Source organism: Osmerus eperlanus, chromosome 12 (assembly GCF_963692335.1).
Source record: "Osmerus eperlanus chromosome 12, fOsmEpe2.1, whole genome shotgun sequence".
Lineage (NCBI taxonomy): Eukaryota > Metazoa > Chordata > Actinopteri > Osmeriformes > Osmeridae > Osmerus > Osmerus eperlanus.
Genome location: NC_085029.1, coordinates 3,999,342 through 4,024,049, shown reverse-complemented (window position 1 = coordinate 4,024,049; position 24,708 = coordinate 3,999,342). Strand labels below are relative to the sequence as shown.

The following is a 24,708-nucleotide window of genomic DNA, read 5'->3' as shown; positions in this document are numbered from 1 at the left end:
AGGGAAGAGGCCGTCTAACTATAGGTCTGGCAAGAGACTCAGCAAGTGGACGATAGGGCCTCAATCTGCGGAAAACTGGATGTGTTTTCAACCCCAGGGCTGAACTCTAGTATTGAGCTCCTACACGTGAGACCACAGGAAGTTGGTGTCACTCGCTCACAAGAGCGGGCTGGACCTAGCTGGGAAGGGCCAGGCGAGGAGAGAAAGAGAATTTCTCCAGGTGTTGCCTCAACCCCCTTGCTAATGGAAAACACTCCACATGACATACAACATGTGCTAATGAAGAACAATCTCAATCCCTGCCCACCCTGCCTTTAGTGTGAAGCCACATGAGAGAAACAACAAGAGAGACACCTCCACTCACTGGCATTGCATTGTTGAGTGTTGTGTTGTACACACAGGCACGCATCCTGTACTCTGTAAGGCACCCCTCAAAAAGCTGCAGAGACTCTGACACCTTCTCGTGGAAGTCCTCTGCAGACTTATTGGCAATCCCGAAGTAGAGATAGTCTGAGTAAAGCCTGGTACAGAAAATCAGACAGGAATAGACATTAAGTTAATGTTCAAATACATTGTACATATTGAGAGTTTGACATGTTAAGAATAAAACATATTTGAGATTGATGACAATGAAATTTATTTGAGATCTGACTGCACCAACAGAATTGTTTATCAATTTGCACTTACATTGTATCTGTGTAATATATATGAAAGTACTGTTGGAACTATGCACTTCTCATCCCTAATTTAATTTCATACAATATGTTAGATAAAAAATATAAACTGGAGATTTTTTTTTTCTACGTTAACTGTATTAATTACTGTTTGAGAAGTTTAAATTGAAAACAGCTTGCAAAGTGTTTGATACATGATGATTATTGTACAGTAGACTACATATAAACAGTCTACATATAAACAACAATGTAACAGGTGTCAAAGTTGTGCTGAAAAAAACTCCATTGGGCATCCATGTTACCGTGTTATCTGAAAACCTTGTGGTTTTAACTTGGAACTACTGACAATAATGAAACAGACAGCAATAAAAAACTAGAGAGGGTACAATTTCTGGGGAAATTGTAGGGTGTGCTTGCTTGCGTCGGTTGCACAGGGGTCCGTTTTTGGATGACATTTTTACAACTGATATTTCTGTATATTTTATATAAAAATGCATACTTATTATTTATAAAGATTACATAGATTTAAAAGCATCTTTTTTTTGCTGCTCATTTACAACTGAAAATACGAGTGAAGTGTAGAATGAAATAGATGTCTTCTCATTTCCCCTGCAAGAGGCAGCCTCATAGTTGAATCAAAACGAATACATTTGGCAGACCGGTGTAAAAATTGACCTAATCTCTATGACTTAAACGTCATTTTAAGTTTTTCCCTTCTCGTGATATTTTAAGGAATTTAGCCTACTCATATTGCATTCATTCATGAATAAAGAACCCCCTTTGAAGATTATTCTACGACGTTACCGGCAGTAGAAGATGGAATCGCGATTCAAACAGTACCATCTGCTAACTGAAAATATGCCCTCAAAAACGTAAATAAGCTTGACATTTATTTAGTGGAAAATCGCTTTCATAAAAAGCTCACTGGTAGCGATCATTGTCAGTAACAACGCCAAGTGCGATATAGCCCTGTGTGGAGAAGCTTCCCAGGTAAATTGTACTACTACGGTACAGTACTAGACTACTGCTGTGTTCGTTCGTCTTGGTAGCGATTGCGTTGGTTGAATTGGATTCAACGTTCCGTTGTACGGTTTAGGCTGAAATTAATTATTTTCATGAACAGATTGACAAAGTTTAGGCTGTGGCAATGAAGTTAAGGTTAGTAGTTACATAGACTTTTGGTTTAAGTAAGGGGAGTGCCGAACATGTTCTGTCGCCGTTTGACTTCCTACAGCTGTGTCGATGTTTTTGTAGTGTCTCGCGTAGGCTACAGCGTTGCAGTGAGCAACACTGGTTTGAAACCACGGGTAATGATAATTTCACCCACAAATCGTTTACTTGTAATGTAATGTCATAATAAATCCTACAACGAAAATGTATTTGTGAGGAATGTTTATTTTAACGATTGAAAACAGATGCATCATAGACCACTGTAGTAACGTCACTGTGTACAATCCCGACCGCTGTAAACTACTATTGTCCAAACCCGAACAGGGTTTGGACACTCAGTTTCCGGTCTTTTTGCCAGCATTTTCTTTTGCTATCGCCAGCAAAGTGTAAGTAGTATTATTTCAGGCATACCAAACAATCTACGTGTAAAATTTCATGAACATATATGGACGTTTACATGTCTAAATAATATAGGAAAGTTACTTTGGCCGAAAGACCACTCGGCGACACTCGGGCGACGCTTGGGCGATGATCTTTACTCTGACAAGTGTGTCTGTGTTGTCATCGTACTGCTACTATGGGTTAGCATATAAATGTATTTCAATGCTAGCTTAACACTACTTTGTCTTGCCAATGAAAATACACGATCATGTGTAACGTGATCTGTAGTCGAGGGGAGGAAGGGATGGGGGCTAGCAAACTTTGAGAAGAGTTCAACAAAACATCCAGCAGGTGGTGGTATACAGTCAAATTGAGATTTTATCGCATAGTTTGGAGATGTTGAAGCGTGGCGATCAATATTTGAAGTGGCATTTTATCAGAATGTTAGCTAAAAACCGGTCGGGATTGGACACAGTGACGCTATGTGTTGCCCGGGCAACAGAGGCTAATGTCATGATGCTAATACTTCCGAAAGTAGATGTACTTCCTTAATAAAATCAGCTTATATTGTACATTACATGTCACAATTGTGTGTCATATCACAAAGTAAAATTAGTAAATAGTTATCACCCTGGCCTCTTTGCTTGTGGCGTTTCTGCAGCTGCCTTGCAGTAAAGCAGTTAGCTTAGCTATCTCCCAGAAGTTAACGAGCTGCTAAACTAATGTTCTGCTAGAGGTAGTCACGCGAGTTTTCGTGACGTTAGTGACGTAAGTAGCGTCATTGACTGTGGCTAGCAAGTTAGCCACCGTTAGCTTCACTTTTCGCCACAAAAACTTAATTTCCACTTAAACCATACAACGGAACGTAAATCCCAATAGAAGCAACTCAATCGCTACCAAGACGAAACTTTTGACACATAGGTTGTCTATGTAGGCCAAATATTGACTGAGTTTTAGTGGGGCAAAAAGAATAAAAATAATATATATGTGAGAGAACAAAGGTTGTGCCCTTGCCGAAGGCAAAGCACACCCAAATATATATGTGAGAGAACAAAGGTTGTGCCCTTGCCGAAGGCAAAGCACACCCAATAAACTGAAAAGTAATGTGATCTACTGTACTACTGTACGTCTTTACCTCATTCTGTTTTGATGAAGTGCATAGCATTGAAATTAAATATAAAATGCCAGCAATAGCTTTGTGTGTCATTAATTTCCCCAGAAATGTCTTCTTTGGCTGGAGGGCTAGACATGCAAAACCCATTACCGCAATCATGTTAAGACATCCAGTAAACTAATTGCCATGTGTGGGGGAATACATTTCCTCGGTTAAGGAGGACACCCAGCAGCTACAGGCAATCAACTCAAATAAACTCTGTCAAACACATCAAATCAAAACCTAGGTGATGCAGACTGAGTTGTGGCTATAAATCCTTAGCAACAACATGTCTGGAATATTTCAAGAAATTCAAACAAGCGAGAGATTAGGTTTTCTTGGTCTGTGCTCTGTGCAGTGTCAACTGTGAGGGGGATTACTGGTCCAGGGCACCGTGTATGGGGGTCTGGCTGGATCGTGTCTGGGCCATTCATCTGTTTGATTTACTCTGACCTGGAAGGAGAGATTGAGTGAGAGATGGAGGAGGGAGAGATTCCCACCTCTCTACAGGGTCCCTGAGCATGACAATGAAGCGGGCATCGGGCTGCAGGGCGTGGACAAAATCCTGGATGAGGAAGGGGGGCTCCCCCTCAGTGGTGTTGTCATAGAAATAGACCCAGGCATTGTTGTCCCACATGGTGGATGCGCTGGCTTCTCCTGGGAAATAAACACATGCACATTTACAAGCATGCACATGCATTAACACAGACATTGAGACACACACACATACAGGAAGGCACAAACACACACACACAAACAAGCAAGCACACACACAAAGAACAGACCCACACAAACACATTTTAAACATTAAACTCTCGAAACACGTTTGTGCTCTCCTTGTTCTAATTGAATATACTGCAGACGCTACAGTACCATAATTGCATATGAAATTTTGATAAACTAATAGTGGTCACAAAGCTCAGCAGTGAAAACAATAGCAAGGGAGAAAGACAAAACAAGTTAATTCAACAAAAAAATAACTCAGAAATGTTCCAACTGTGAGTGATATACTGGAATTAATTACTTTAACTCATCGTTACTTTGTCTTGTCACAAAGTAATCATGCAAGGTCATTCCTCAAAGTATTCCAGAACAGACCAGAATTTCAGACCAGTGAACAATCTCATCATGGATATATTAGGTTATGTTAACATTCATTATTCTCCCTCCATTTCTCTGTGTGTAACACATTAGAAGGAAGCACTTTTTCTTGCCTGTTTGTTTTCCTAGTTTGGATATGGTCGTAGCTGCCAGGACCTGTCAATTCTTTTTCACACCGCAGAGCAAGTGAAAAGGATATTTGTTAACGCTTTTACGTCAGTAATGAAACTGCATTCACATATTATTATCATTCGCTTTGAGCTTCCAGTCTTTGGAGTCAAGGGGCCCTGAATAGTTTATTAAAACTGCTAATTTGGTCTAATGAGGAAAGTGGGAGCAGGGCAAACAGGCAGCAGAGCCAAGCATGACAGGTCAGTAGCAGTTTCAATGGCTTCAAGACCAGGTATGGGGGGGGAAAGAGGGTGAGGGAGTTGTTGGGGAGGTTAGGGCCGGATATCCTGGATGATGGCCTGCACCTTGCTGGGCTCTCCCAGTGCATGGTGGGAATACTGAAGAGGCCATTGGCACGCTCCTCCTTAGATGGATTATTTATTGAAAGAGGGAAACAAAAAGAAGGAGGAGTGATAAACCACTCTCAATGTTCTGTCTTGCCCAGTCTGAAAAGGCTATTGTTGCTTCTGAAATTTTGAGTTTCTTTCTTATGGGCCACTTCTATGTGAAAAAGGAGAGGAACAGAACAAAGGGAGGGAGAATGGGAGAGGAAGAGGAGACTTGGAAAGGGATGTGGAGATTGAGACTTCTATACACCAAAGCAAATATTTTCTTCCATTATTCCATTTGAGGCACAGCAGACACTGCACTGGCTGGAGTATAGGACCGTAGTGTTCTATCGTGATAGGCACTGGAGAGATAATTATTCTTCATAAAGAACGTTCCCGGCCCCTGTCATCATTCATATAATGATAGCCATGAGCATTACAACTCCACCTTCCACAAAGGAAGCTGTTTTATCAACCCCGGAACCTCCTAGATTGAGTGAAGCAGTCCTACCATCTCCCTGGGTGTCAGGTCCCCACCAGTAAATGCCCATTGGCTGCAAGAGAGGGCAGAGCATAATATAATTGCCCGTGATCACAAGACTGACACACAACCTGTATGACTCACATGACAGGTCAGGGAGAGAAGGGGTCACACTAAAACTGTCCTCTGACAAGTTCACTATTGACATACAGGAAACCGCTTTGAGCGAAATAACTTTAATTAGATAAGGATGATTACAGTTCTAATTTAATTATCTAGATTCCTATTGGTGGTATCATGTCTTAGATGTAAATTTGCCTTTATCGTATGGAGTTCTGCAATAATTCCACCCGCTGTTCAGACACTATGGGTGCAAAGGCAACATTAGCACTCTCTGTTAGTCATAAACAGTATTTTTTGTGCATGTTGTACTTTGCATTTGAGTTTTTCTTGTAGAACCGTCTTGTAACACTCTTACGTAACACTCTTGTAATATTGAAGTTGACGTTTTATTGCACTGTGTATTGAAAAATACAGACTGAACACTGGCACTAATCACTGTCATGATATTAGAACAGTGTACTTATAGTCCTTAAATATCTGTTGTACTTACAATGTGCACTATGTGTATATCCCTTGTCATAGAATTTTAGGACATAGTTACAAATGTATGTGTTTTATTTAGACAGTGAATGTAGGAAACTGAGGCTCTGTAGGATACAAACTCTGGAGGCAGATTGTCTTAAGGTATTTATCATACCTAACTAAGAGCCAGGGGCATGGAGAAGGAGGACGTCAGCTTGGGTTCTCGTGACCTAAGGGTTTAGTCAGTTGACCCAGCTGTTCTGACCTTTTGGCCAAGGAGATTGTGTCCTGTGTTCTGTTTGTGTTTCATTAAAGGTATCTTTACTATCCTCTTTTAGAGAGGGAGCTGTGACATCAAAGAACTGTGGGACACTTGATGTGGAGTCAAACTGTCACTGAGTAGTGCTGGCCAATCATGGAGACCGCTGTATTGATTGATTAAGACCATCTGTTCTCAGTTCAATATAACTCCTGTTCTCTATCACTCTACTGAACGACCTGTAGTACGTCCTTCGGTCATGACTGATCACAGAGTGCTCTGTTAAACTTAAGTTTAGGAGTCAGGTGGCTGAGCGGTTAAGAAATCGGCTGGTAATCTGAAGGTTGCCAGTTCAATTCCCGTCCGTGCAAAATGACGTTGTGTCCTTGGGCAAGGGACTTCACCCTACTTGCCTCGGGGGAATGTCCCTGTACTTACTGTAAGTCGCTCTGGATAAGAGCGTCTGCTAAATGACTAAATGTAAATGTAAGTTTGTACAAACTAAATAAATTGTATTGAAACCGCCATTCTTGACTATTCAGATCTACACAGTGCCACTAGAATTTTCTTTCACACCCTTTGACAAAAATATCTGCTCTTGAATAATTGTAAATGTAACAATAAGGAAATACACCTGCATTAAAGAGTTTCCTCTTGAGGAGCTGCCACACACACTAGCGCCAATCAGTCTTACATGACATGCAGGCATACGCTGTATGAGTATATTAGGATTTCCTGTATGGCCACTATAAAATGGGCAGTGAATCATGGGTTGGGGATTGCACAGGAAGGAGAGGAGGTCTTTACTTACAGTATGTTCACTACTTTATACTACACCACTGCTTCCAAGTACACAATACCAAATATAAAGTTTTGACCTGACAAAGATGGATAGTTGTCCGAACCATTGATACTGTGTATATATCCATATATATCCATATATACATATATACATACCTATCAGAGCAACTCCTTTTTACAAAAACTCACCTATGATAATGTTGTGTTGCTTAGGCGCTCCAGAGGAGTTGACCAGTAGGTGGTCTTGGATCTGGTAGGCAGCCAGGTCAAAGAGGTCCAAGTAGTCCTCCACTGGGTAGCGGTCATGGAATCCATCACTCAGACGAATAATACCTGAAGGACCAGAGCAAATAAGTTGACAAAGGCCTAATCCCCAGTCTTTCCATTCTTAAAACAATCTGGAGGGTCAAAAGTCACCGTGCTGGTAACTGTATGACATATTATTCATTTTAGTGACATTAAAGAATAGAAAGAGCACACATTAATTTGAGACAGGGAGTGCAAGGAAGGATATAATGTTCTGTGAGGCTGCTCAGTCAATTTCTGACAATATCAGTTTCCTGAAGCTCAGTTGCAGTAAACTACTATTGTCAATCACATGCAGAAAAGAAATGCAACATGAAAGGTGGCTTGTATTTGCATTTGTCTGACATTAAACGGGTGTCACGTATTTCCTGTGAGACATCTTTCTCACCAACAGACAGGGTCATTGCTGATTCGCCAGGAAATAAATAAATAAAAGAGAAAATAATACCAGAGAGAAAGAAATAAAGAGAACAAAATCAAGAATGGGTATAAACAAAGAGCACCATCATTGTCCTGAGCCTGAACCAGCATCCTTGGAGAACAGCTGTCTCAATGGTAGTCCACAATAGAAGTATAAACACAGAAAGTCGACTGAATGAAAAATCTCCCCAAAAATCGATACATGAAACACATATGAAATTTGGCTTTTTCTTTAAATTCTTTATAAAATATAGAAAATTATATAAGATGCTACAGCATGTGCTCACCATGTGGAGTTACATCTACATTCAAATGTTAGCTGGCCACTGATGTTATTTTAAAAACAATCACTTGTACTGTGTGTCAACGTCTTAAGAGTTATCTTACATTGTGATTAAGTTATATGAATCTCCATAGAGCAACCTCTAAGTACAAAGCCATTATGTAATTTTCCACTGTAACTTTGTAATCTACGATGACTTTGAACATAGAGCCATCAGCCTCCAGGCAGTTTGTTGCCACATATTTGCCTGGCATCCCATTTGTCCTCCCACACACTCTTCTTTCCACACACATTGGGTTTCACACACAAGTCCATTCTCTTCACACATGTGCGCTGCTGCTTGTGCTGTTGCAGAATCTATGTAATTACTGCAGACAGAAATACAAACAAAGGAAGCTCACAGAGGTCAGCCTTTTTCCACTTTTGTGACTTGCCTAACCCAATTTACACTGACATTCCTTGATATACAAATTTACATATAAGATTAGAAAATTAAATATCACAGATAGCTCAAAGAATTTAGAAAACAGAAACTCACTACCAAAACCCATTTCCTGTTTTTGAGAAGCCGTGGACATGCTGATTTCGGGCAAATTAGGATATTTCTTACTATTCTTACTTTTAATCCCATCTGTGGTAGCCGCTTGCCATGTAACATCACAGATGCACAGTGAGAAAAAAGACATCCAAAACCTACACACAGAGTCCCAGTGGAGATTGAGCATGGGATCCAGCCATCAAAGCCTTGCCGTGTGTAACTCTCTGACGACTACTATCCATTGACACAACTAGTGGACTTTGGAGTCTCCAAGTCTCTTTTGATATATATATTTTTTTTAAACCACAATGACATGTTGGTGTGGTGTGTGGTCAGGATTTTATACAGCAGTCTGAAACAGGAGGTGGGGAAACAGTCAAGGAACAGAAGAAAGCACAATGGATCTCAAGCTTTGCCAGCAAAGGCAAAGATGTGCTAAATTAAAATAAATGTTTGGATCTTTAGAAATCTGTTTGGGTCTTTAGCTAGTTAGTATAGTAGTTTACTATAGCTTTCACCGGAAAAACAGATGCAGCTAAGTAATCACAACAGGAAACCACAGTTAAACGGAGTGCCACATATCCGCACCTTGATAAAATGTGTGCAGAGGCTTCAAAGACAGACTGTGTGATCTGTGTATTTCAAGTGGTCTATGGCCCATCTTCAAAGTAATGTAAGCGACAGTGATAAATAGGGCAGATGCAAAACTCTAACGTGTGTCACAGACCAACATTTTAATGAGCCTAAACACACATGTTGCCACTATGTACTATAGAAGGTTCAAAAGGGGAAACAGGCACTGGTTGATGGTTACTAGGAGAAGATATACAATGTGTAAAACTAAACCGTTCATATTGTCATGCAATATAGGGAGCGTATGCAGCCTCTTGCATAATTAATCCAGGTTGAAAATCGTTAAATTTTACTTATTCCCTGGGCACAACACAGTGCATATCTTGCATTCTGTGACTCTCTGATTATTGTCTTCACAGGTTCCTCTGCCTCACAGCTCTGTATTCTGATCACATCAGTACCCTACCCTCTGTCCGACCCTGGGGCACTTTAATAATTCACCATCCAGCCAACCGGTCTCTGACCTCCCTGTTGGAGTGACCTGTGAGATCATACATTAGAAGCCATTGCCCTGTGACTTTCAATATGGACCTTTAGCCTAACCCCCACCCTAAACTAGACAAGTTTGTTAGAAAGGCCTTTGACACAGATTCTACATAAACAGTGTGTCGGCCACTCACCAAACCTCTTCCTTGTCCACCAGTGCGGCTCTTTAAAAGTGGTGAACCTGACATCCGGGTGAAGCCTTAGCCTGTCATACAGGTCCGTTGTGCCGCACTTGGGCTGGCCAATGATGTAGAAGTAAGGCAGACACCGTATTCGGTAGTACTTCCCCGCCCGGCGGTACAAGTGTTCCCTGAATGCGTTCCTCAGGTTCTCAAACACAATTCGGAAGCGCCGTGAGTACCGGGCGTACAGGTTGGCCCTGTAGGGGTCCGCAGTGATGTTCCCAGTGTGCACCTCATACCAGCAGGGGTTCTTGACGTCAGGCAGGAACTTGCGGGGGATAACAGAAAACATCTGTGAAAAGGCGAAGGAGAAAAGGGATGACTCAGTGATTCATTCAGAACAAAATGCTGAACACAGAAACAGTACCATGAATTCAAACAGAATAAATTGCCAACAATATATGTTTCCCCATTCATTTACATAGCTCTTCTAGTTAAGTTTGGATGGATATGCCTAGATATTGTGTGTACAGTATAGCTATACACTTGGGCTGTGATATAATGGGTTTTTCTGCCACACACCATCTGTAAGGGATGTAAATGGGTGTGTGTTGGACTTGACACCTGTCGATGGGAGACTGACCTGACTTGACTCTCCTCTCATCTACTTCTCATCTCTTCATTCCTCTGCCCCTCTACATCTCCTTCGCTCCTCTCATCCCGTGCCTGTCCCTCTTGCCCTTCCCCTCATCTCCACTCCTCCTCTCTTCCCTGCCCCTCGCCCGCCCCTCTCCATTTGGAGGTGTGGGGATGATTCATTCACAGGTCTGGTGTGGAGGGAGCTGACCCCTTGACAGCTGAGCCAGCAATGCTGACAACTCCCATTCTCCCGTCTTCTCCTCTCACCCCTCACATTTCACACACAGTTCTCTGCCTGAAATACCGCCAGGCTGTGAATCACACGCTGTCTAGTGTCTGTCTATGTAACACAGTTTAAGGACAATTACTCACGGATTCATGTAGACATGCGGTATTAATTTATTGTATTAGTGGGTTCAATAAGAATTTAGGTTTGATGCAAATAGCCCCATCACACGCCATTGGCCGGGTTTCCCAGATTCGTTAAGAAGCTCTTAACGCTAAGAACCTGCTCGTTAGCGTTAAGAGCTTCTTAACGAATCTGGGAAACCCGGCCATTATCGTTTGGATAAACGATTTAATTGAAATAGGCTTTGAGGTGAGACAGGCAGTTGAGGGAAGTTCTAGGGCCAATCTGGGGGTTGAGCTTTAATTCCCTTGTGGACCACCGAAACCAGACAATTAAGGTTAATTTGTAACTAGCTTAATATAACCCTGAATGTCACAAAGCCGGCTTCAAGTCTGTTTTAATCTGAATGAACGAAACTGAAACATTATTATTAAATTATTATTAAAGGGAATTACGTCAATAGCATTAAACACATGAATACTGATTTCAGTTATCCAGACATCTGGAAATATGTTTCATTAGAGTCTCTGATACCTCTAATTAAAATCTAGATTGATTTCCTCTAGAATCACTGTTGTATGCAAGCGTCATAGAACATAGAAATCCATTCAGAAATTTACAATAGGTTCTCCCCTTGAAAATAATGTTCACAAAAAATATGGCTCCACCACTGACTGCAATTGTCAGCAAAGGCTCTAAGACTAAGATGTAGGTTGCTACTCACATGGGGTTCACTGTGTACCAGTGCTTTCATATCTGGCGGCTGGCGACTGATGAACTCCACTTTGGAGGTGATGGTCTTCACCAACAGCTTGATGTTGGCGTAGTCCTTGGCTGAGGACAGGTTGAAGGGGAATGGTCCTGGGTTGACGAGGCTGGGGAAGTTGTAGGGGGAGGGGGTGAGGAGCAGGTTCTTCTTATCCCCAGTCAGGACATAGGAGGCCATGATGAGGAACATTACTGCCAGGCCGAACAGGAAACTGTACAGTTTTGCTCTCCGGAAGCATCCTAGAGTGCTCCAGTGGTGCCGTGGTTCCCTCTTTACCTGCAGCACAGCAAACAGGCTGACGGGGTTGTCCACTTGAAGGAGCAGGGGCCTCTTCCTGTAGTCGTCATCCGGGGGGCCCAGCAGGCTGTATTTGTAGTCCATCTGTGTCATTGTGGAGGTGGAGGTGCTGGAGTGGCTGGGGCCCAGGAGGTAAGGAATGCCAGGCTCTCAGACGCTGGAAGGAGGGCAGCTGAAGCCAGACACCCAGTAGGAGGAGTGTAGTGGTAGGAGGACAGGCCCAGGACTGTCATCCATCCTGGGAGGTAGGACGCTCTTATGGACAGCCCACCTCAACCACTGTTGTAGCCCTAGAACAACAGAGAGAAGGATTACAGAAAGGACATATAAGGAAGTCAGGAACCGATAATTGTACTCACTAGATCACACGAAGGTAAGCCGAGTTTCATGCAAAACCATTCGACTACCTGAAATGTCTGTTCCTCCAACTGTATCGAATCGATAGTCAGAGAGCTCTCTCAGAGGTATGTAGAGAACATGTGCTGTGTGTGAGGCTGCATTTTTATTGATGCAAGATTCTACCACTGGGCCGGTCGAGCTACGCTTAGGATGTTAGTCACATCCTCTTGAAGTGCTGACTTGCATTTCTGCGCACCAGGTCAAAACCAGGGCAGATTACACTGAAGTCAGTGATTCCATTTAAATGCATTTCAGTGTAAATTTCAGCACAGAAAGAAAGTCATTCTATCTTAGCTAGCTTTTGTGCAACCCTATCCCTATCCACAAAGGTGTATGAGATTACCCAACACCTGCAAAAAAGGCCACATAGGCCGAAATATTGGAGGGAGAGAGAGAGAGACAAGAACTCAGGTATACTGTGCAGACATACAGTATATTTCCTTTAATGAAAAACTTCTGTTGGTTGATGTGAACCTTAGTCAAATCGACACGCTAAACCACCAATAACTGTGCAAATTGTGTGAGTCTTCACACTGATGAGATTAGGCCTAATTTAAACTGCCGTGATAATGAATACACTTCAAATCAAACTAAATGTATATCATTAATGTAATTTCCCTAAGGCGCCTCTGTCTCGGCCTGCGAGGCCAGCCAGTTGGGTTTGACACAGACAGAATAGTGCCATTTTCACAACCATCGGCGAGATTTAGTTCTGTTGCACCTCAATCTCCTGTGGCACATTTATGAAATGTATAAAGAACTAAAATTAAGAAGCCTTTTCCAGCTTCATACACAGACAGTTGGAGGGAGACAGGAAAGTGAGAGGGGAAGACATGCAGGAAATTACTTGAATCGAACCCAGGCCCCTGCGTTAAGGCTTACGACCAAGTGATACATGTTCTACCCAGTGAGCCACTAGATGCCCTGAGATCATGCAAATTCTAAGATTCTCTTTTTATGTTAATAAACGTTTTGGCCAAAGGATCCCTAATTGTCCACTGGTTTATTAGATTTAGATTAGATTATAGAATATTCTTTCTTGATATTGATGACTCGGGACACTGACAACATTGACTGAATGCATTTTGTCTCTGAGAGGACTCGGTACTATGTACAGTATGGTGTGATGAGTCTGGTTTTTAATGGATAATCAATGTCTCATGTGTTGTGCCAGGGTTATAGGATACATGAGTGACATACCTTTGTTTTCAAAACAACCTGAGCATTTAAGCAATAGAAAAAACTTGGAATTTACTCTGATGGATTAGTGCTTTTAAGTAAATGTGCTTCATTGATTGATTGATGATCTTTATTTGAATTTGGAAATAAATTACGCTGTGTAAGAAATCGGTGATGAAGATGCCTTTTTGGAGGAGGAGCAGCATGGCTCTAATGCGCCACTATTCCTTCTGACACTTCCTCCTTACACACCATAACCTGTCATCCCTCCTTCCAACACACCATAACCTGTGATCCCTCCTCCCTACACACCATAACCTGTCATCCCTCCTTCCAACACACCATAACCTGTGATCCCTCCTCCCTACACATCTTAACCTGTGATCCCTCCTTCCAACACACCATAACCTTTCATCCCTCCTTCCAACACACCATAACCTGTGATCCCTCCTTCCAACACACCATAACCTGTGATCTCCTCCCTACACACCATAACCTGTGATCCCTTCTAATAATAATAAGTTAAATTTTTATAGCGCCATTCCATAGCACAAAGACGCTTTACAATGGTAATACAGTACAATAAAACAAAAACATGGACAAACACACAAAATGTAAAAAGCATCAAGCAACAAACACAAAAATGAAACAGAGAAAATACAAAGCAACAGATTAGGACAAATAACATTGAGAAAACAGATATGTTTTTAATTGTGATTTGAATTTAACACATAAACTCAATCTTAGAAATTGAGTTTATGTGTGATTTAAAGGCAGAGCCGGCCCAAGGCATAAGCGAACTAAGCGGCTGCTTAGGGCCCCCGTAGCCACCAGAGGGCTCCCAAGAGCACAATTACAGCTTAATTAAAAAATTATATATATTATGTTAATGATAATTATACAAATTCGGAGGGGCCCCCAAATCAATTCTGCTTAAGGCCCCATAAAGGCTTGGGCCGGCCCTGTTTAAAGGTGAGGGAGGGATCAAAGATGATGCCTAATTGTTTACAGTACTTCTCCATGGCAGACTTTGCGCAATCTACGCAAACGCACCTGAGGTGCAGGAAATATATCAAATGCCCGGAGAATGGTGGTACCCATAAACTGCACAATCCCTCGCTATTTTAACAATATTGCTAAATCGATGTCAAGTTCAGGAGCTGAGCGGTGGGATCCCTGATTATGAGGCTGCACGGTCCGCCCACCTACGCACCCATGCACCGCAGGGCCCCTGTAGATAAAGGTGCAGGGACTCTAAGGGTGCCAGGATTGAGATAATGGAGCCAGAAATATCCCCAGACTGAACTCACACCTGGAGCGCGATAGGCTGCTTGTCCATATCCATCTATGAATTTTCAGATGATGGGCAGAACAGTGATTAATTGTGTGTGGGGGTGTGGTTAGGGGGCAACACAAATACACACAGCTACTTGCGGTCTTGTCATACTGTATAGCCGGCTGGTCCCCCTCACACATGTATTAAGATAAGGACAGCATCCTTACTCTTGATATTGCTACCCTGCCTTGCCTATCTCCCAGTCAGGGGAACGAAAGATAAGGGGATGTCGATGGAGTCAGAGTGCCCACATAATGTAATTCCCCAGCTGGGGCCTGGGCAACCTTACAGACGGCCCCCACTCTCTGTCTCGCCCTTTCTGTTATCTGTCTGCCTGTCTGTCTGTTTCTCCGACAGTGACCCCCCCCCCGAAAGCTAAGTGACATACATTAACTTTTATGTACTAACGCTGTTGTGCCCACTTCCGGTGTATTTGTTTCGCATATGCCTCCTGGTGAAATGGCAGCAGTAATCCGAGCAAGACGAAGACATAGGCCATATTGGCCAATATTACAGTTACTGGAATTTATAATTTCGGTCCAGATGGCATTTTTTTGGTGTCGGTGTGGAATTCCGGTCTTGTATAATATTTAAATTCGCTGTTACCTCATGAACAAGCACATAAATTTCGTTATCACAAAATCTTTGTTTTCGCTGTTTTTACTGGTGGCTGATCCATGATAGAAAGAGAGAAGGCGGCCCATTCAATTGCGCGTTTAAATGCTCGCAATTTACGGTATAGTGGGCAGAGAAAGTCGCTGATTACCCGATGAACTCCAGGTTTGGTAAATACGAAGTAAATTAAAAGTATCACAGCATGCACAATCTGCGGGTTGGCAATGGCGCTGATAACGCTACGTTTGCAAATGTACGTACATGAGGGCCTCAGTGTGAAAGCAAGAAGGGTGGTGATGGGAGTTAAATGTTATAAGCTGCTTAATAGTTTTCTCTGACTAAACCCCAGGACCAACGAATTCTTCCCCACTAAATGTAACTGACGAAAAAGCAATTTAATTCCAACAAACGTGATTTAGCACGCTTTATTTGAGAAGTGGGGGACACATAGACAGTGTAATCAACGCTTTGTTTGTCAGTCTGACATTTTCTGGATTGTACCCTTGTGCGCTGGCCGTTTCTAATGGGGAGGACAAGAAGGCACTCATCTGTAGTCCTCATACCATCAGTGTCTATTGACTTCTTGTGTCCTTCATCAAGGTTGCATGAAATGGGATGCTCATGCCCTAGGCAATAAGATAGATAGAAGAGGAAAGTGAATGGAAAGAAGGGAGAAAAGATGGACAGAACATTGGGAGAGAAAAGAGAGTGGAGGGAAGGAGAGAGAGATAGAGATGTCTCAAAGCCCCTTGGGTCTACATCAATCAGTCAGGTAGCTGAATGGACTGACAGATTGGTCTTTTCATATACCCAATATGTTCCATCAAACAGGTTATGTAACCTGGTCTGACAAAGCTGGAGGACACAGGATGATTTTACATCAAGGTAGAGATCTCCAGACTCCAGACTCACTGCATGACAAAAAAGTCACACTAATAGACATACGAAGGTTTATATTGGACAGTTAGCAGAGAATGTGTTATGCCTGTTTATCTCAGTGCCTTCAACATGAATCAACACCTCAGACCAGAGTCTGTCAGAGGGAAAGAAATATCGACTTTCCTCAGGATAACTGAATAAATGAGGGCATTTGAGTCAACACGTTCAGAGGCTAAATGGCATCTGATAACGCCTGGAACACACTGGCTGAGAAGCGCCGCGAAGCGTCTGGAAGCGTCACGATCAGCTACGACTGGTGCAAGGCTATTCACACCAGACGCGCATTTCTCCGCGCCGGTCACCAAGTCTTTCAGCTCTTTCAGTAAACGTGTTATTTCAACAGCCGCCACAACAGCATCCCAGCATTGATCCTTCTTTACGTTGTCCTTGTAAAATTGGTGGTGGGGTCATACAACAACTCCCTGTGCTTGTCAACTTCGAGAATTAATTTGATGACGTCCATCTCCTTGAATTTCTAAGCTGATTTTCTAAATCGACTTGGGGGTTCTCTTTCGGTATGTCTGCACACGTGTGTGTTGTGTGCAACAGGTGACAACTCGTTTCTCTCTGCCAATAGACAGACCGTTCAGAAACAACTACGGGCATGCTGGCTCAACAGATCAATCCGTTTATTTAGGGTTCCTCCAGTAGGAGGGAATCTATTGTTTTTGTTAGTATTTCTATTATTATTATTTTTCCTCTTCTCCACCTAAATGGCTCAATAGCTCAAAAAGTCCTTCAGCCGATTTTTTCAAATTTGGCCCAATGATACAACAGGTCACTCACTACTCCCAGACGGCTAGTGGCCCACGTACGCCCATAGGTGGCACTATAAGCCATGCCCAAAGTCTACGTGATTTCCCCAGCGCCCCATTACTTTAAAATGCCTGTAAATTGGTGGACATTCCTTATTTCTCATGGGGAACAAAAAAGCCTCAAGAATCCATAAGGTCCGCCATGATAGATTTTGCTGTACTTTCCAAATTTCGTACAACCTTCAAAACCCTTCTCCTCATGAACCATAGATCCAATCGACTTGAAATGTGTTACATATGTGTAGTACATGTCTTTATATAGGGTGACATTGAATAAGAAATGCAATACAAAAGGGCTGAAAGGGATGTATTTATGTAAATGTCCACATTGCCTCAATATCTTTGTCAATATATCAAATATAATTTTGACTGATGGTTTTTCAAACCTAATAGGGTTCAAGATGACATCACTCTGAAGTACCATAAACAATTTCACCTTGGTATGTCAATATATGATTGAATTCAATTTAATTGCTCCACAGCACGCGCTCCAAATTCTCACAGACTCATCCTGCCCCTTGACACTAGGGTGACCACCTGTCCCGCTTTGCGATGTGTCGCACAGCATTTTCACCCCTTGTCCCGCACGTCTCATATTGAAAATGCTGTGCGATACAGCGCAAAACTGGACAGGTGGTCACCCTACTTCAGTGGTTCTCAAAGTGGGGGTCGTGAGACAGCGAGGGGGGGTCGCAAGATGATTTCCAGAAATCAAGGAACATTTTAAAACAATTAGAAATAGCATATTTTAGCCAAGATTTTAACAAGTAAAAAATAGTAGTTAAATTAATGCATGCAAATAAAAAATCCATCAGCCTTTTGATTTTCCATTCACTGTAAGTACGGCAAAGCATCTGACATCCAACCAGGAGGACGCATTAGTTGAACTGTCAAGGGACCTAACGTTAAAGGCAGCGTTCTCAGCCACGACATTGGCTGAATTTTTGGATTTCAGTGGAGAGGGAATACCCATGGCCGCGGGAACTATGGGTGCTGAGAGTGCTGCAACACCCCCTGACAGCACGAGAATTTAAAATAATATGACTTGAAAATCCACCACCTCGGCACAGCCCCGCAGCAGCGGACTGGCCATCGGGAGCACCGGGAGAAGAATAACAATGGAAAACCAGGCTAAGAAACGTAAGGGTGGGGCTGAAGAGACAAAAAGACATCACCTTCACTAGACAAGGTTTTACCAATTGAAAAACGGCTATGTTTATTTTACACAAAGCTCAAAAAATATTTGCGCTCAAATAAAGGCCCAAAAATGTGCCTTGCGCGCTATGCGTGCTTGCATTAACTATGGAACTCCCGAACTAGCATCACATCAAACTCAGAATGTGCATGCATTAACAGGTTAGCTGTGGTGGCGTGGGCCGGTTCTGCTGGGCCGGTCTGGATCAAAGTCCAGGGCCTATTTTTACTCGTATACGTAAACCACGTCCGTGGATGCGGGGGTCGCGAGTCACTGGCACCATTATTTTACGGGTCGTGGGCTGAAAAGTTTGAGAACCCCTGCCCTACTTGACACACGCGCCATCTTGGCGAGACGCACTCACATCCTTTCTGGAAATTGTGTGCTGACCAAGCCCCCACCGGTTTTTAGCCCCTGTTTCATTTAGCTTCCAATCGCAGCTCGCCGGTACGAATATAAATTATTTTTTGGCGGCCATTGTTGTTTTCAACTGGAGTCGCCTGACAGCCGAGGCAGCCACGTTCGGTAAGTCAAGTCACCTATTTTTACACATTTTAAGATAGAATCAATGATTGGGTTCATGAAAGTACACTACTCTTGAATTATGGTGAAGGTTTGAGCACTTTTAGAACTTTAGATCGTGAGTCTAAAGTGACGGAAAACCAAACTTGAAAAGTAGCTAGCTTTTTCCCTCTGTGTTTATAATTAGTGAATCATTTTGCATCTCAACGAAATCTTCACCAAAAAGGTTGAGGAGGGCAGCCTTTAGGAGATTTGGGAATTGTGCTTTTAGCCAGATGCTGAGAGTATTTTTGTGATTTGTGGAAAACCAGGGGTACATTGTTTTGACGTTAGCCTCAGAGTCAGACTCGAGAGCCCTCGGAGAGCCCCGTAGAGCTCAACGTGCACCTCCTGAATTTCCTAACTATCCGTCGTAATTTCGGATAGTTACAGATACCCCCTTGGCTGTGATTGGTCAGTATTAAGAACCGCTTGCATCAGGGGCGGGGTTGCCGTGATCAACAAGACGAACAGACTCATTTGACCGCCATTGCTGTAAGTTTTTACAGCAATCATATTTCTGTTTTTCATATTTCAGCTAAACAGTAAATCAGCATCTGAATTAAAATGTGAAATGGGCAGTGTAGTTGCTGAAAATGTGCTTATTTTATTGATGAAACGGCTAATTTGTAAATTTACTTCGACTTTTCGATAACCTAGCAAGCATCGCAGTGCAGCGCCACCTACTCTTCTGGCGGTAAATTTATTTCAGCACCCACAGCCTATGGAGAACCATCAACAAAGTCTATCAGTCTGTATCCCTCCGTATCCGTCCGCCCGCCCATCTGTAAACGGATGGGCGGGCATATTTCGGCCTTGAATGCATTGCTAATAACTGTTACCGACAAAATCATACTACAGCTTGCGGTTGTGGTGAACATAAGGTCAGAACGCACCTCTTTTCAGCAACAGCTTCATAGCAAATCCCACTTTACATTTTCCCAGGTTTTCAAAATCGTCCTTGGTGAAATGGTTCGCGCAAATGTGTCCAGGGTCGAACTGCACAGAGATCTTCTACGCTACGGTATAGACAAACATCAGCCATGCCCGTCTATTCAATGTTAACTACTCCAGCTCATCTGCTTTTTATTAACGGTGATTTGCAAGGAATGCAAGAACAGCTAGATAACGAAAACACCTAGACTGTAACGCAAGAGCATAGGTTGAATGTGTGATGATTTAGCCTAGTTTATTGGCAATGGGGCTAATGTTATTTCATGTTCCTGACTGTGTTTCATTCAAATAAATAACCTGTGTTTCAATTCAAACACGGCGCTGCGAAGGGCTGCGAAGCGCCGCAATTGCTCGCGCTCTGCAGCAATCGTTTCGGCAGCTGGTCGATTTTTTTGCGAGACGCTTGGGAAATCGGCTGCAGGATGATAAAACACACCATATTCGTTTATATATTTTATAAAAAAAAAACATGTTATTAAGATTTGACTAACTAATTATGTTTTCTATATTACTTTGGAGGCCTACGCACTTTACCAATATTCACCCTATATAAAACCTAACTACACAATGTTGGTAACGAACGGCCGTTCCATGTGGTATACCCTGATAAAGACGAATGAAAATAATTGGTCTGTTGAGCCAGCATTACCGTAGTTGTTTTGTTTGTTTGAGAGAAACCAGTTGTCACGCGTTGCACACAACACACACGATGCAGACATAGCCCACCGAGAGAGAACCCCTAAGTCGATTTAGAAAATCAGCGAGAAATTCAAGGAGATGGACGACATCAAATGAATTCTCGAAGTTGAAAAGCACAGGGAGTTGTATGACCCCCAGCACCAATTTTACAAGGACAACGTAGAGAAGGATCAATGCTGGGATGCTGTTGGGGCGGCTGTTGGAATAACACGTTTTCTAAATATAGCCTATGCCATGTTTATGTACCATCAGCGTAACATCTGAAAAAGGAAAGCTCAGAGTAGCTGAAAGGCTTGGTGACCGGCAATAATAAATGTGCATCTGGTGTGAACAGCCTTGAGCCAGTCGTAGCCGATTGTGACGCTTCCGGGCGCTTCGCTGCCAGTGTGTTCCAGGCGACAGAAAGATCCAGTCATGTAAAACCACTCTCTCATTTATCAAACCAATGGATAGTGAATCAGATGGCTTTGTATATTCACTGCCCTCCGCTCAGCCTTCAGCGAAGGGAGCGGTTTCACATAAAAACCAATCACTAGCAGCTAATTGCCAGTCTCTCATAAGCTCCCCATCACCCACACACTGCCCCCCTTGTCAATTAAATTATCTGCTTAACCCTTGTGTTATCTTCGGGTCATTCTGACCCATCAGTCATTGTGACCCACCGTCGTATTGCGACAGATTTACCGCATACAAAGACAAAGTGAAGCATTTTCTTTTAACCGTTGGGCTGTCTCAGACCCCCCACATTGCAAAGGTTAAAAGAAAATTATTTTAATTTGTTTTTGTATTGGGTAAAATTGGGTAAACACAACGATGGTTCGTTATGAACCTTTGGGTCATGTGACCCGAAGGCAGCACGAGGGTTAAATCACAAGATGCAGACATCTTGTCCTTTGTGAGCAAAATTGCTTTTGTCTTGTGCTTGTTGTAGATAGGTAATTTTTTTCCAAGCGTGCCATCCAATCTATTGTCAGATCCTGCCATCTGCCTTGGCAATGCTGGTATAAAAACTGAGTGTGTGTTTAGCTTCAGTCACACATTTCTACGGCCGGGAAAAATCTAATTCAGATATGGGTTTGGCATCATTTGTCTAAATCCAGAAACACTCACTCTGTGACTGTATTTCTGTCAAGAAAGAGGCCCAGAGATTGCACAGTGATGATCACAACTGAAATTCTCTGTCATCTCTGAAGTACTTTTTCAACCTAATCTATTCACTTATGCACGTCATAAAAGCAATTTCTCATTATTTTAAACAAATTGCCAATGCTGTAGTACCTGGGTCAATGACAAATAAGGTTTCTAAAAAAGCATTTTTATAAAGTATTTTCAAAATGGATTTAATGCATATTTTTACATCTGGAACAGTGTGTTTAAGGAACTTCCGTTACTTAAATAACATTTCAAAGTGTTTAAATAATTTTTTTACTGTATTTTTTACTTCACCACCAAAAATATCAGGTCAGGTGGCGCAACCAAATATTTGTTAATATATATTTATCTTCCCACTATTTATTTGAAGTGATTTTTTTTTACAAGTATCCCTTAGTGTCTACAGCCCCTAACACATTACTATTTTGAGTTGGTTGTTTTGTATTTATAACAATTTAAGATCATTGCATTCTAGTGGGCAGGTATTTAGTATATTTAGCGTCCGATTTTACATTTAAAGAAATAAATATAATTCTACAAATGAATGCATTCAATACAATAGATATTCACATCATATTATCAACCATTTGTTCATTACAACCTATTATTTATTGGTTGAATTTAGTATTTTACATGGTTGCACCACCTGACGATTATCAGTTGTGCCACCTGACAATATTAGTAATGACATCAAATGTGCTGAATAATATATATATATATATTTCAAACACAAAAAAAATGTTTCTATTAAAGTAAAAGTAGTAAATTGATCAGAAACGGGATACATCACTTGAGATCACATTAGGCGAATAGGCTATAGTCAGGGGAGTCGTTAGACCAGTTTTTTACTGGGGCACCTGCTCCAGTAAAAAACTGCTGTGCCCCAGTAAAATCAAAAGTTTGAGTTTTAACAATTTACTTTATTAGTAAGTGCATTCATTTAGATTGATAATCACAGAAAAAATAAACAAAGTATCCCAATCAACACTTGTAAAATCAAAGCAGTTTAACCGAAAACACAAACTGATGCCTGCAGAATTCCATGTCAGCGCGCTCTTCTGAGCTTGCCAAATAGCCACAACAGCACGCACACAGAAGTCCAGGTGTCGGACTCGGAAAACAAGTCAGAATTGAGGTAGGCTAAGAAAACATTACAAAACTAAAGAAAGTTTCTACATGATAGGCCTACCGATCATCTTATTTTGACTAAAACATAAAAACAATATAACATGAAGCTCAAAAAACAGTATGATTTTGACAGTTTGATTCACTGGAAAATAAAATCAGCTTCAGTTAATTGAAAGAAAACATTTCAAATAAGCATCATAAAAAGTATTCCTAGATTTTTTTTATTAAATTCATGGTAACTGGATAGGAATACTATGTAATAACTACATACAATTTTTTTTATTGTGATTTGACAACAATGAAGTCATGTTTGACAACTCATAATTATTATTATTTTTTAATATTTGTTAAACAATGGTAGAGCGCAAATATCCCATTTCAGGTGTGCTTACAAAAGCAGTCCCAGTCTGCATGAGTTAGCTGTGTGTGCCGTGAATTAACAGGCTCTGGCTTAGAGAACATTTATATTCCAGGTACATTGGTTGTACCACCTGACATGGAAAGTGTAGGCCTACCAGCCGACCTATGGGGTGAAAGTAGCTCTTTTTATCAATATTTGAGAGAGCTCAAAAAACCTTTTCACTCAATGTCATTTGAGGTCCTCTTGATGATGCAATTTCCAGTTTACTGTTTTAACTGTTTACTTCCCCATAAAAAATCCCACGTTTACGGGTTGTGCCACCCTGACATTTGAGGACATACAAATGACCGGACAAAAGTTCTTCAGTTATCTCAACGGCTTTAAAACTATTGGTGTTTTTTAAATTTGGTTCATTTAAAAGGTTTCAAACATAACTTAATGCCAACGTTTTTTATTATTTGAATGTACTGAAAATGTATTAAAACTGATTACGTTTTATAAAATACATTGATACATGTCATGAATTGATTACATAAAAAAATAGGAAATAATGCACTTGGACACAAAAATATGCATGTCATGTCATTGAACCACATTCATGCAAATGATAACATAGCCTTCATTTGTCTGCTGTTTCTTATGTTATCAATTGCTTATGTTATGTTGATCAAAATGTATTATATTGGCTCTGTTAAATCGTCTTACCACCACAAACATCAAGACATTTAGTTAATAACAGAAGTCATTACATGCACAATGGTTTAGCCAGTTGTCATGATTGTAGGCCTAATTCACCATACAGCGCTTGCATGTACAGTTCTGCCTAAGAGGTGTTTGCTATGTTTACATAAACTTGTGTATAAAGGTCTCCCATATATGAAATGGATTCTTGGCAAAAAATATTTTACTGTTAAGATTGTTAAATGAACATATGTTGTTATACACCCCAAAACAAAAAAAGGACTAAAATATAGCCTGTCCGTATGGGAGTTAAGGCATATAAACTAATGCAGATCCATCACACAAGCTCTGAGAGCTTTGAAACTTGGCATGTTTGAAGTTAGGAAGTTGCTTTACCTACTAGAACAGACTGAATGTGAATATCTTGATGTATGGAATAAATAAAGACATATAAACACATGGGATGGTGCGCTGCTGACCTCGACGGGGGACGTCCTGGATCGGTGGAAGGAATACTTTGAAGACCTCCTTAATTCCACCAATTAAGGCCATTCTATCTCTGGGGCTGAGGTCGCCGAAGTGGTTAAAAAGCTCCGTGGTGGCAGGGCCCCTGGGGTGGATGAGGTCTGTCCGGAGTTCCTTAAGGTTCTGGATGTTGTAGGGCTGTCTTGGTTGACACGACTCTGCAACATCGCGTGAACATCGGGGACAGTGCCTCTGGACTGGCAGACCGGGGTGATGGTTCCC

At 41.7% G+C, this 24,708-nt stretch overlaps 1 protein-coding gene across 3 annotated transcripts in view; it reads right to left on the bottom strand.

Moving 5' to 3' along the window:
* The window catches only part of LOC134031211 (carbohydrate sulfotransferase 15-like), a 69,496-nt gene that overhangs the window by 1,856 nt on the left and 42,932 nt on the right, over nucleotides 1-24,708 (bottom strand). For 2 of the 3 annotated variants that reach the window (XM_062474757.1, XM_062474758.1), the window contains exons 2-6: nucleotides 11,606-12,237; nucleotides 9,906-10,245; nucleotides 7,295-7,438; nucleotides 3,832-4,035; nucleotides 365-521 (exon numbers count right to left, since the gene is read on the bottom strand). In XM_062474757.1, the coding sequence (XP_062330741.1) occupies nucleotides 365-521; nucleotides 3,832-4,035; nucleotides 7,295-7,438; nucleotides 9,906-10,245; nucleotides 11,606-12,040 (1,280 nt within the window). In that variant the 5' untranslated portion in view covers nucleotides 12,041-12,237. The remainder of the gene's footprint in view (nucleotides 1-364; nucleotides 522-3,831; nucleotides 4,036-7,294; nucleotides 7,439-9,905; nucleotides 10,246-11,605; nucleotides 12,238-24,708) is intronic. The other variant, XM_062474756.1, reaches the window with a different exon arrangement.